The following is a 12,917-nucleotide window of genomic DNA, read 5'->3' as shown; positions in this document are numbered from 1 at the left end:
ATGTAAGGTAAAGTCAGTGTCTCCTAAATAGTACTAAAAGTAAAGCGGCTCAGTTATATTTCAGGGTTATTTCCCAGGAAGAAAGACTGCAGGTGGCAGGAGACTGTATTGTGAACAAAGTTTTAGAGGTCTAAAGGCAATAACCTTGGAGCCCTGCCAGGCTCCAAGGTTATTGAACTGCGTGTTACCATACGAATATATTAACTATTCATTTTAGCATATCTCAATTTATTTATGCTCTCACATTGTTGCTCTTACAATTCTTCTTATTATTAACGCCATAGATAATCATTGATGAGTAGGTGATAAGGTTGAAATGTTTTAATATGGGCCCATAATAAATATGGTTTATTATCGCCCAGCCACAAGCTGCCGTCAGCAGATTCACAAGATAGAGAGTCTGTGGACGGGCCATCTGATGAAGGACTGAAGGTAGAGCGAGTATCTTCTGAACTCACATGGAAAAGAGGCGTCTGCTGCTGGTGTCTAACTCCACATTGCACGGCGGGGGGTACCTGGACCACTGCCAGGCCCACATCTCCACCTTCTTCGGGAGGTAAGACTGTTTCTTGTCTTATAGAAAGGATAGAGTCTGTAGAGAGAACACTTGCAGCTCATCTAGAGCTGGAGGCGTGGATAGAGCCTGTGTGACCGGTCTGTCCGTCCTTCCGTCTCCAGGCTGAAGAGAGTGCTCTTCGTACCGTACGCGCTCCACGACAGAGACGGATACGCCTGCCTAGCAAGGACCAAGTTCAACAGCCTGGGTGAGTATGTCAACTGACCTACTGCTCTGTGGACCATGTGGTGCGTTCAGGACAACATGTCAACTGACCTACTGCTCTGTGGACCATGAGGCACATTTCTAACTTCAGCTAATTTGCTCTTAAAGTGTTTTTTTAATGAGCTGCCTGATAGTATCGGATATTGTATTTTACACTTATAACATTGCTGGTGATGGATTTGATTACTCTCATGTTTATTCCAAAGCAGCCTGTTGTAATATATGACCTCCAACCTGTGATCTCTGACCTGTGATCTCTGACCTGTAACATCTGACCTCTGACCTGTGATCTCGGACCTTTGACCTCTGATCTTTCAGGTTATGAGCTGGATAGCATCCATGACGCAGAGGATCCTCGAGAGGCTGTGAGGACAGCAGAGGCCATCTTTATAGGTCTCACACACACACATTACACACAAACACTTAGTCAGAGCAAGACACTAGCACTCCATCTTCTTCTTCTTAGTCTTTTGGCCCTCTTGGGAGAATAGGGGCTCCATCATGGATCCCCACCTCACTCTCCTCTGCGCGATGGTCTTTGCTTCTTGCCAGGAGGTCCCCGTCTTGGTCAGTTCATCAAGCGTGGACTGCCTCCAGTTGGATTTAGGTCTACCTGGCCTAACTTGCCTCCGATCACTAGATAATTGAGGGCACAGAAGCTGGCAAAGAGCAGCCAATCCTCATTCATCTGCCACAGTCCTTCAGTCCCCATTGTTCCTCTCCAGTCGTTGTTATCCTCTCCAATTTTGGCCTTCAGATCTCCCATTACAATATTGATGTCTCTTTTGGGAGTCCTCTTGAAGACAGCCTGTAGTTGTTGGTAAAAGGTCTCTTTTTCTTCATAAACAGCATTGTTGGTGGGAGCGTAGCATTGGATGAATGTGATATTGCGACCTTTTGATGTAAACCTGGCTGTGATGACCCGTTCTGAAATTGGTTCCCATTCAATGAGGCTTTTAACTGCACCTTTTGTAAAGAGTAGTCCTACCCCGTGTGTGTGGGGGTCTTCTCCTTTTGGGTTGCCTGAATAGAGAAATGTCTCTCCAGTGGCAGTTGTTACTTCTCCAAAGGTATTCCATTGGCTCTCACATACACCAACAATGCTTAGATTGTAACGCTACATTTCTATGTTCAGTTGTGCCCATTTTCCAGTTTGGTATAGTGATCACTACACTAGCACTACATGGTAAGATGTTATATTCCCTGTGTAGCTCAGTAGGTAGAGCAAGGCACTAACACTTTATGGTTGGAGGTTATCTTCCCTGTTACTCAATAGGTAGAGTAAGGCACTAACACTGCAGGGCTAGGGCTTCTATTCCCAGGGCAGAGCACTAACTGCTCTGTTGTATTCCAGGAGGAGGGAACACCTTCCGACTGCTCAAGTGTCTCTATGACAACCAGCTGCTGGCTGACATCAGGAGGAGAGTTCTAGAGGTCACACAAACACACACACCCACAACCACACATTAACCCCCACATGGGGTCTGTCATATACGGTAGTTAATGTGCTTGCGCACATACTTGTCATATACGGTAGTTAATGTGCTTGCGCATATACTAGGGGATATACGGGAGGTTAGCCGATGTGAGCGAGACACACGGCAGTTAATAAACCTGAGTTGAGCATCCGAACAAGTATCTATCGCATCACTTTACATGGTGTCAGAAGCGAAAACGAAGTCATGCCTAAGTTCCCCCCTCCGACAAACTTTTCCTTCGATAGGCCAGGAGAGTGGCCGGAGTGGAAGCAGCGTTTTGTGAGATTCAGAATCGCAACCAAGCTGGACAAGGAAGATGGTGCTGTGCAGGTTAGCAGTCTGATATACGCTATGGGAAGCGAGTCGGAGAACATCTTCCGTTCGTAACTTCGAAGATAATGCACATAGAGATGATTATGTGAGGGTGCTTGGAAAGTTCGATGATTACTTTGTGCCAAGAAGGAATGTAATACACGAACGTGCATGTTTCCATCTGCGCGTGCAAAGACCAGGAGAAAAAGCTGAAACTTTTATCAGGGCTTTGTATGAACTGGCAGAACATTGCGAATTCGGCGGGAACAGAGATGAGAATATCCGCGACCGAATCGTAGTTGGAATACTCGACAAAGATGTCCCACGGAAATTGCAGCTGACAAAGGACTTAACACTAGCGCTGACTATAGAGACAGTCAGGCAGTCGGAAGAAGTTGCTTCTCAAGTCAGCATGCAAGGAGAGACAACGGGGGTGACACAAGAAGTCACTCACGAGCGCAGCAAATACCCCAATCACTACGGTAAGCCAAAAGGGGGAAATAAAGGGCAATGTGGACTGTGTGGGAAAGCGTGGCACAGTAAAGATGAAAATTGCCCGGCTCGAAATTCCACATGCAGTACATGTAACAAAGTTGGACATTAGAGTAGAGTGTGTAGGCGCAGGCAGGCAGTGAGTGAGGTTACAGAACAAACAGAGCAGCAGTCACACTTTCTTGGGGCTGTGAGTAAAGCAGACGGGTCGCCAGAGCAATGGGCCGTCGAGTTACTGGTGGGCTCTACACCAGTTGACTTCAAAATCGACAAAGGGGCTGATGTTAACGTCATCTGCGAGGAGACCTACCACTCACTCATGCCCAAAAGAGCACTGCAGCCTGCAGAGATGCCACTGGACAGCCCAGGGGCGAGCTGCAGTGCATAGGACAGTTCCAGAGCACTGTGACCTACAAAGGAAAGACTCACCCACTCACAGCATATGTCATCCGCGTACGTACGGTCAACAACCTACTCAGCAGGCCGCTGTCTGTGAAAATTGATCTAGTGAGGAGAGTGAATGAAACGGTGTGCAACAGGGAACATCCACAGTCATATGGCACGCATGGGACTTTAAGGACTGAACCAGTGAGAATACTGCTGAAAGACAATGCTCAGCCATATGCTGTATACACAGCACGACGCGTGCCTCTCCCTATGCTGCAAAAGGTAAAGGAAGAGCTCAAGAGGATGGAGGGAAATGGCATCATCGACAGGGTGACACAGCCCACGGACTGGTGTGCACCCATGGTGCCAGTCTTGAAGAGCACAGGTAAAGCCTGCATATGTGTTGATCTCAAGAGGCTGAATGAGGCAGTGAAAAGAGAACAGTATATCCTGCCTACTACTGATGAGATTACAGAAAAGCTGAGTGGGGCCACTGTCTTCTCTTCGCTCAATGCCGCCAGTGGGTTCTTCCAGATACCGCTGCACCCAGACAGCTGTAAGCTCACTACCTTTATTACACCATTTGGCAGATTCAACTTCAAGCGGCTACCTTTTGGAATCACGAGCGCACCAGAAATCTTTCAGAGGAAGATGATGGAGACCCTGCAGGGGCTGGAGGGTGTTGAAGTCTTCATGGACGACATTCTGGTCTATGGGACCACACAAGAGCAGCACAACGGTCGCCTGGAGAAGGTAATGCAGCGCATTGTGACAGCTGGTCTGAAGCTCAACCGTGAGAAGTGCTCCATCAGGCAGAGTCAGCTGCGGTTCCTTGGACATCTCATTGACCGGTCCGGGATCCGGCCTGACCCAGACAAAGTGAAAGCTATAAGGCAGCTGTCACCACCAGCAGACGTGCAAGAATTGAGAAGGATACTGGGAATGGTAAATTATCTTGGAAGATACATCCCCAGACTCTCTACCGTAGGACAGCCGCTGTACGAGCTCTTGAGGGACAAGAATTCATGGACATGGAGCCACACACAACAAACTGCTTTTGAACACATCAAGGAGCTGTTGTCAACTGCACCAGTACTTGTTTTCTATGACTTGAACAAGCCCACGGCTGTGTCAGCAGATGCAAGTAGTTATGGATTGGGGGGTGTGCTCCTTCAGCTCCACGGGGAGCAGTGGAAACCTGTGGCATATTGCTCCAGACGGCTCACTGAGGCAGAAACACGCTACGCCCAGATAGAGAAGGAATGCCTGGCCGGTGTGTGGGCATGCGAGAAGTTTGACAGATACCTCAATGGACTGGAGCAGTTCAAGCTCATCACTGATCACAAACCGCTAGTGCCTCTCATTAACAGCCACAGTCTAGACAATGCACCTTTAAGATGTCAGCATCTTCTCATGAGGCTCATGAGATTCAATCCAGTGGCAGAATATGCGCCAGGGAAAACTCTGGTCATCGCGGACACCCTGTCACGCAGTCCACTGGCCAGCATGTGTGCAGAGACAGACACACACTCTGACGTGGCATGCTACGTGGATAGTGTAGTAGAGGGGATCCCTGCATCATCAAGCAAGATGGATGAAATCAGAACGGCGACAGCAGCCAATGCCGAACTGCTGTCGGTTGTGAAACTCATAAAGAAAGGATGGCCTGAACACTTAAGCAATGTGCCCATGGATGCAAGAGAGTACGTCCAAGTGAAGTCAGAGCTATCAGAACACAATGGCCTGGTCCTCAGAGGAAGCAGGATTGTCGTGCCAAAGTCAATGAGAGGTGAGATCCTTCAGAAGATTCACGAAGGGCACCAGCACCTAGTCAAATGTAGGGAGAGAGCGTGCTCATCTGTGTGGTGGCCCAGACTCTCCACGGAGATAAGCATGCTTGTGACGTCATGTCAGGTGTGCTGTGAACTGAGAAGAACACATCAAAAGGAACCTCTCATCTCCACACCGCTTCCAGAGCGACCCTGGAAGAGAATTGCAATGGACCTTTGTGAGCACAACCACCACAACTACCTGGTAATCTCAGATTGTTACTCCAGGTTCCTAGAGATACTGCACTTACCCTCGACAACGAGTGCACAGGTAATTCAAAGAATGAAAGCGGTCTTCGCCAGGTTTGGCATTCCAGATGAGGTGGTGAGTGATAATGGACCCCAGTTTTCAAGTGCAGAGTTCAGCGAGTGCGCGAGGCAGCTCGACTTCAAGCACTGCACATCCAGCCCTCACCATCCACAGGGCAATGGGCACGGAGAGAGAGCTGTACAGACGGCAAAGAAAATTCTCAAGCAAGAAGATCCTGTGATGGCTCTGATGAGCTATAGGTCCACTCCGTGCTCCACCACAGGCTTCAGTCCAGCCGAGCTGTTGATGGGGAGGAAAATCAGAACCACACTCATCACTCTGGAGAAGAATCTCCTACCCAAATGGCCTAGCAGGACAGCTGTGAAGGAGAGGGACGGAAGGGAAAAGGCTAAACAGGCTCACTACTTCAACCGCCGTCATGGAGCCAGGCCCTTACCTGCCCTGCAACCAGGAGATGTTGTATTCTCCAAGTTGGACCATGAAAAGTCATGGTCTTTGCCAGCGGTGATCTCAAGCGAGAGCACCACCCCGAGATCCTTCGTCATCAGGACGCAGCATGGAGCGGAGCTGCGGCGGAACCGCCGCCACCTCCAACCAGGGCCAGTTCCCCAGCCCATCCAAGCAGCGCACAGGGACGTCACAGGGACAGACACACACTCTGACGGTGCCACCATGTCAGAGACCGTTCCTGTGAGTCAGGGTGTGGCTACAACCACAACCCCTCTGCCCGGTCAGACTGTGACCAGATCGGGACGGGTGTGCAAGCAGATAGACAGGCTTGACCTGTAAATAAGTGCAGATCATATGCCCTTTTGAAAAAAAAAAAGAGAAGAAAGGTTGTATTGACATTAATGTGATACTGTTGATTTGTGAAAAAAAAGAAAGAAAAAAAAAAAAGAAAGTTGTACATGTTTATCTGTTGATTAGGTTTATCTGTTGGTTGAGGGGAAAGAGACCTGTGTATGTTGAAATGTCTCCATTTAAGTTAATCTTGGTTTATGCTATGACCTGTGTGAATAGGCATTTTCAGTTAAACTGTTCCTGTGATTTTATTGACGTAACACTTTAAAAAGGGGGAGATGTCATATACGGTAGTTAATGTGCTAGCGCACATACTTGTCATATACGGTAGTTAATGTGCTTGCGCATATACTAGGGGATATACGGGAGGTTAGCCGATGTGAGCGAGACACACGGCAGTTAATAAACCTGAGTTGAGCATCCGAACAAGTATCTATCGCATTACTTTACAGGGTCCAGTGTTGGTACCAACGTGTTTCTAATATGATATATCTGTGGATATGATAAATGTATTCTACATTTATAGGAGGGCGTTCCAGTGCTGGGACGAACGTGTGTTTGTGTTTATATCTATGTATCTTAGAGCTATGGGTGATAGATCTATGCTGATGTATCTATTTATGATAGACCTATGGTTGATAGATCTATGTACGATAGACCTATTGGTGATCCCTCTATTGTGATTGCTCTATGGGGATGGATCTATGTATAATAGATTTGTGTGATAGATTTATGTGTGATGTATCTATGGTGATAGATCTATGTGTGATATATTTATGGTGATATATCTGTGTGTCTACAGGACGGCATTCCCTACATGGGGTCCAGTGCTGGGACCAACGTATCGACTATCAGCATCAGCACCACAACCCACCCTCGCAGCACCCACATGGGGGTCAGCTTGCGCGCACACACACACACACACACACACACAGGTCAGCTCACACATGGGGGTTACCTCGCACGCACGAACACACACACATGGGGGTAACTGCGCATGCACACACACAAACACGCACACTGGGGGGGGGAGGGGGGGTCAGCACGCACACACACACACACAGGGTCAGCTCACACACACAAACACATACACAGCTCGCGCACACACACACACAAACACACACACTGGGGGGGTCAGCACGCACGCACACACACACACACACACACACACACACAGGGTCAGCTCGCACACACAACACACACACACACACAGGATTAAGCTCGCTCACACACACTCACTCAAACACACACAGGGGTCAGCTAACACATAGCCACCACACACAATATCAATGTAACCTGTCAGTGTGTGTGTGTGTAGGAGACCAGAGAGCAGAGGATTCTGCAGTACCATGAGGAACCTGACACGCCCCCTGTACTGGTGAGAGTGTTGTTCTCATTCTTTCGATCAATATACATCATTAATAATGGTTAATTAATAACAGTAATGTGAGTAATAGACATTCCAGTGAAGATCTCTAGATGCAGTATGGTCCTCAGTGAGTGTTTGTTCCAGTGAGACCTCTCTATGAAGTGCGGTCCCCAGTGAGTGTGTTTTGCAGGCTCTGAGGGAGGGCTGTGTTCTGATGGTGGAGGGGAACCAAGCGACTCTACTGGGAGGCTCTGAGGCCCGCCTCTTTACCAGGTGATACACGCCAGTTAGGCTATATAAACACACATGCATAAATACAAATACGTACAGTATATGTACGTACATACATACATGTGTGTATATATGTATATATGGGAACTGTGTCTGTGTTTCAGAGGAAAGCCGACTGTGGAGTATAACACAGGAAGTGATCTCAGCTTCCTGTTGACTGATGAACACCAACCAATCAGAGATCTTGTTTCGGCCAGCTTTGGTCGTTAATGTGATTGTGTGTAAATAAAGGTCTCTCAGCACACCCTCTCTCTCCTCCTCCATGTTGCTGATAAGGCTCTGGAGTCAAAATCAGATCTGATAAGATCAGCAGTAGAAGAACACTAGAGACATGTGATTAAACAAATAGGTTTATTAGAGTTCAAAGGTGAAATCATCTCGGTCATGATTAATAATCATTTGGAGCCCAACGTGCAAGAAAACATTGCATCATAAAAATAGTTTGCCTTGTGACGCTCTGATAGAAAAGGACAAAAAAGTGATGCTATAGCAACCAAGGTGGTCAGTGAGGGGTCTGGTTCTGTTAAGACTCTTGGAGAGGCAGGAGGGTATGTGCTTTAAACTGGATTATGACATGATGGGCATCGCTCTACTGTCTCCTTGCCCCCCTGACCTCCTGGAGGGGGGGTCACGGGTCACATGGGTGAAAACTTGAGTTTGTTTACAGATTAGATTTTGTACTTTTATTTGTAGTCAATGTTTTAATAATCACTTATTTTAAATCCATGGTATGAATGTGTACCCAATATGGGCAAATCGATGCTAAAACCATTCCATCAATTATTTGTATTCTCCACATGCTAAAATCATTGTATAAATTATTGAATATCTCCACATACGCACGCACACACACATTCAAAGTTGTTATGGAGAAATGATTAAATCACAACTAAAAAAATGTACCAAGAGCCATTAGTACCAATACATAAAAAAACGTAACATATATAATCATACTTAATACCATTATTGAAAACTACTAAGCATCTACAAACCCCTGCATGTTATGGCACATTGTTGGCTAATACCACCCCAAAGTTAGTCAAAGCTAATCTAACAACACCACCCTGATGACCCTGAAATGTAAATCAAATAGGAATAAAGGTCCCGTTCTCAAGGGAATCGTATTATTGCCTCTTCCCCACACAGCAGCAGGATCCAGTAGATCTGCCTTAGGTAACATACTAGCACGTTTCTTCCTTAGGTAACATACTATTATGTTTCCACCTTAGGCCACATGCAAGGTTACATACTACCATATTTCCATGCAATGAGAACCCTGGTTCCCTCTCAATGCAGGCAGATATTTAACCGTTGCTGTTCAGAGGGAGGCTCTAGCAGTGGGCGGTACCTTCCCATTATGGTCGTGATATACCTTGTATATAGCCTGGCTCCACCCGCCTAAGTACTTCCGCTCAATTTGAATTTCCCTTCAGTACAAGGTCTGGGTCTGCGGTATATGGCAAGCCAAATTGTCATTTATTAACTAAGTTTGACTATCCGGAATTAACATTGTAGATATCAACAACTTCTTTCTGACTAGTCGTAATTACATTTTGAATAGTTGGAATTTTCATTCAAGATATCTGTAACATCATTTTGCCCAGTCAAAACTCAAATTCAAGATATCTGTAATTAGATTTTGACTAGGCGGAATGAAAATTAGAGATATCTACAATTTTAGACATCTCTTATCAAAATTCTTTTCAAGATATCTATAACTTGATAATAGATATCTACAATTAAATTATGACTATCCCTAACTCCAGTTTGAGATATCTACAACGTCATTTTGACTAGTCGTAACTCCAGTTAGAGATATCTACAACGTCATTTCACCTAGTACAAACTTAATTTAAGATATCTGAAAAGGGACAGGTAGATAACTTGAATTGAGGTGAATTAAAGATATCTTGAACTGGAATTATGACTAGTCAGAATCAAATTATAGATATCTCAAACTGGAATTACAGATATCTACAATTCAGTTGCAGATATCCGTAATTCACAAAGTGGATATCCGCAACTGAATTGTAGATATCTGCAATGAGAAACCCCATAGACATGAATGGCGAAAATGACGTCATTTCTCCTAGGAGGAATGTCTTTGTGGATATCTGAAATGACAATTGTGGATAGGAGGAATGTAGTTGCGGATATCCGAAATGTTAGTTTTGACTAGGCGAAACTGAATTGCAGATATCTGCAACACATATCCAGTCTAGCGAATTTATGTCCAATCGGCTTGCCATAGCGGTATGTTAGTGGATTTTCTCCGTCTAAATTTGATGCGCAACGTGATTCCCGACCAAACATTAGCAAATGGTTATGGCAGATCCAGATTGGCACTGGGCAGATCCAATAGCTTTAAACTTCAACAGACACCCTTCTTCAAGTGAGTTAACGTTTGTCAATTGAGTAGGCCCAGACTCTCTGAACAAATGAAATGAAGTACGAACGTCTGGTAGGACCAGGCTACCTTGTATATATATCTCGGCTTCAATGCCGCCTGGTTGACCGACGAGAAGAAAGGTTCTAGGGGGATCTGGTTCATCAATACATAAGAGTGTGTTGAGCTAATACAGCACAAAGCAGAGATAAACGCACTCCAGTGTTAGCATTGTTAAGTAAGGGATAATCACCTCAAGGCAGGGCAATAAACAGTTTGATATGCCCGGCTCGTGGACGGCTTACCGGTAACCTTCCACGAGCCGGGCATATCAAACTGTTTATTGCCCTGACTTGATGTGATTATCCTGTTTATTCTACTTCTTGCTTGACAACATAATAAAACAATTCAAATACTTGAATAATTATGCTTTTTTCTTATTCGTATTGCAAGCTTATTAAATGTATACTCTGGTTGGGATCATCTCCCTCAAAAAGTAGTCCCCTTTAATTACGATCGATCAAACATGTTTTGGACACCTCGAAGGGCATTATCCCGCTTATACCATGGTAACTTGCCAAAGAAAAGAAATTATGATCATTCATTTATATTTTCATGCGTTTTTCAATCCAAATATAAAGTTTTTACCCTCCCGTAAGGTTCTTATGCAACGGAAACGTTGCTCACTCTTCCACTAAATAGGACGGACCTTAGCTACGACTTGGCAACGGGAGATATTCTAGTCCGCTGAGCTATGAGCCAGAGAGCTAACGTTATGGATTGTACATATTTATAATTCGAAATTCCACTACCACTACCGGTGAGGGTGCAGATTGCAACCAACTGAATCCCCCCGTGAGTGAAGAAGTGTTATATGAGTGTGGTGTGGAGCTCATTCGTATATATAACTCAAATAACACCACGGTGTGTGTCCAGGTCTTATATAGAACTCCTATAATGCCATGATGTGTGTGGAGGTGGGGAGCTCTTATATATAATATATAGCTCAGTAAATATATAACTCCTATAACACCCCGGTGTGAAGTGTGGAGCTCCGTTTAGCAAGCGGTTGATTTTGATGTCCGGTCCAAGAGGATTAAGCTTCTTGGACCGGACATTAACACACACAGTCCATCTCATAACACCGCAGTGTGTGGCGCACACAACAATGCTCATTATCATTTAATGTGTTTAGTGAGAAGCTAAATCACAAACCTTATAGAAAGAAAGCACATATAGACAGAATAATTGGAATCATTTGCACACAAAAGCTGTAAATAAATGACTGCCGGTGCTTGAGCCAAACTTAATAGCAGCCATGATCTTCAGTAATGATTTATCTTCATAAATCATTACTTTGCTGAACTATGGGTTAATTCATCTCAATTAAAGGCAGAAATGCAAGTTTGAAAACCACCACACTATCCACCATAAATCAGCTTATTCTGAAATTGAAAGTAAGCATTGTAAGTTTTGTGTGATGTTTGGTGTTAATAGACCTTCTGCAGGTTTACTCAGTAGGAAACAACATGGGATCATCACCACATCCAAGGAAATCGAACTACATCATGGCACTGGAGCGCAGTCGTATCGTCAGGGGACGCGACTACGTCACCCAGAATCCTCCAGGTAGTAGGTGTTCCCGGAGCGCCACTAGGCATCGGCGTTGCCGTTCTCCTCCGGCTGCAGCTGCTCCTTCTCCGTACAGTCCTCCTGCGGGGGTCGCACCCTCTTGAAGAAACCCACCTATAGGAGGAGAAGAGAGGAGGAGTCATGAAAGGAAGAGAGGAGGAGACATGAGGGGAGGAGAGGAGGAGAAGAAGGTGTACATTAGATTGGATGATGATGAAGACACACTTATCGTGTGTATATAGCCCTTAAACATGATGAAGAGGAGTATACCATATTAGGAGTTACCTGATGAAGAGGAGTATACCATAGAGGAGTTACCTTGAACACGATGAAGAGGAGTTACCTTGTACATGATGAAGATGAGCAGGGCCAACAGCAGGAGTCCGGCCAGGACAGCAAGCGCTACGATCCAGCCCGGGACGGGGGGGGGCTTGTCAGTCAACCAGAGCACCGAGACGCTCAACTGACAGATGGATAACAACTTTATTAACCTGGAGATAGTTAACAACTTGATAAACCTGGAGATAGACAACAACTTTATTAACCTGGAGATAGATAACAACGTGATAAACCTGGAGATAGACAACAACTTTATTAACCTGGAGATAGTTAACAACTTGATAAACCTGGAGATAGACAACAACTTTATTAACCTGGAAATAGTTCATAACTTTATTAACTGAGAGCACTGAGACGCTCATGTAATGAGGAGATAGAGAGGCGGAGTGGAAAGAGAGGATAGAGGACAGAGAGGATAGAGAGGACCAGCAGAGCAGTCAATTCACTGGTGGAACTGCTAAACACCTGGTCAGAACCACGCCCCCTACCGGGTCCAATCAGAACCACGCCCCCTACCGGGCGTGCTCCAATCAGAACCACGCCCCCCTA

At 45.5% G+C, this 12,917-nt stretch overlaps 2 protein-coding genes across 4 annotated transcripts in view; one reads left to right on the top strand and one right to left on the bottom strand.

The window, feature by feature from the left end:
- Positions 1-251: 251 nt before the first annotated feature.
- On the top strand, positions 252-8,255 carry LOC115560963 (alpha-aspartyl dipeptidase). Its single transcript, XM_030380661.1, has 8 exons — positions 252-556; positions 679-764; positions 1,100-1,174; positions 2,136-2,215; positions 7,154-7,246; positions 7,670-7,729; positions 7,911-7,993; positions 8,116-8,255. The coding sequence occupies exons 1-8, from the start codon at positions 459-461 to the stop codon at positions 8,219-8,221; spliced, it is 681 nt and encodes a 226-aa protein (XP_030236521.1). The 5' UTR covers positions 252-458; the 3' UTR covers positions 8,222-8,255.
- A 3,292-nt stretch (positions 8,256-11,547) lies between these two features.
- The window catches only part of itgav (integrin, alpha V), a 60,861-nt gene continuing 59,491 nt past the window's right edge, over positions 11,548-12,917 (bottom strand). For all 3 annotated transcript variants that reach the window (XM_030380658.1, XM_030380659.1, XM_030380660.1), the window contains 2 exons: positions 12,373-12,492; positions 11,548-12,143 (listed from right to left, as the gene is read on the bottom strand). In XM_030380658.1, the coding sequence (XP_030236518.1) occupies positions 12,051-12,143; positions 12,373-12,492 (213 nt within the window). In that variant the 3' untranslated portion in view covers positions 11,548-12,050. The remainder of the gene's footprint in view (positions 12,144-12,372; positions 12,493-12,917) is intronic.

This window comes from Gadus morhua, chromosome 16 (assembly GCF_902167405.1).
Source record: "Gadus morhua chromosome 16, gadMor3.0, whole genome shotgun sequence".
NCBI lineage: Eukaryota > Metazoa > Chordata > Actinopteri > Gadiformes > Gadidae > Gadus > Gadus morhua.
The sequence above is the reverse complement of the archived record's forward strand: the minus strand, read 5'-3'. Positions and strand labels throughout refer to the sequence as shown.

Coding starts and splice junctions, on each gene's coding strand:
- LOC115560963 (XM_030380661.1), top strand. CDS start 459: ATGGAAAAGAGGCGTCTGCTGCTGGTGTCTAACTCCACATTGCACGGC. Junction 557..678: donor ATCTCCACCTTCTTCGGGAG/GTAAGACTGTTT, acceptor TTCCGTCTCCAG/GCTGAAGAGAGTGCTCTTCG. Junction 7,730..7,910: donor CTGACACGCCCCCTGTACTG/GTGAGAGTGTTG, acceptor TGTGTTTTGCAG/GCTCTGAGGGAGGGCTGTGT.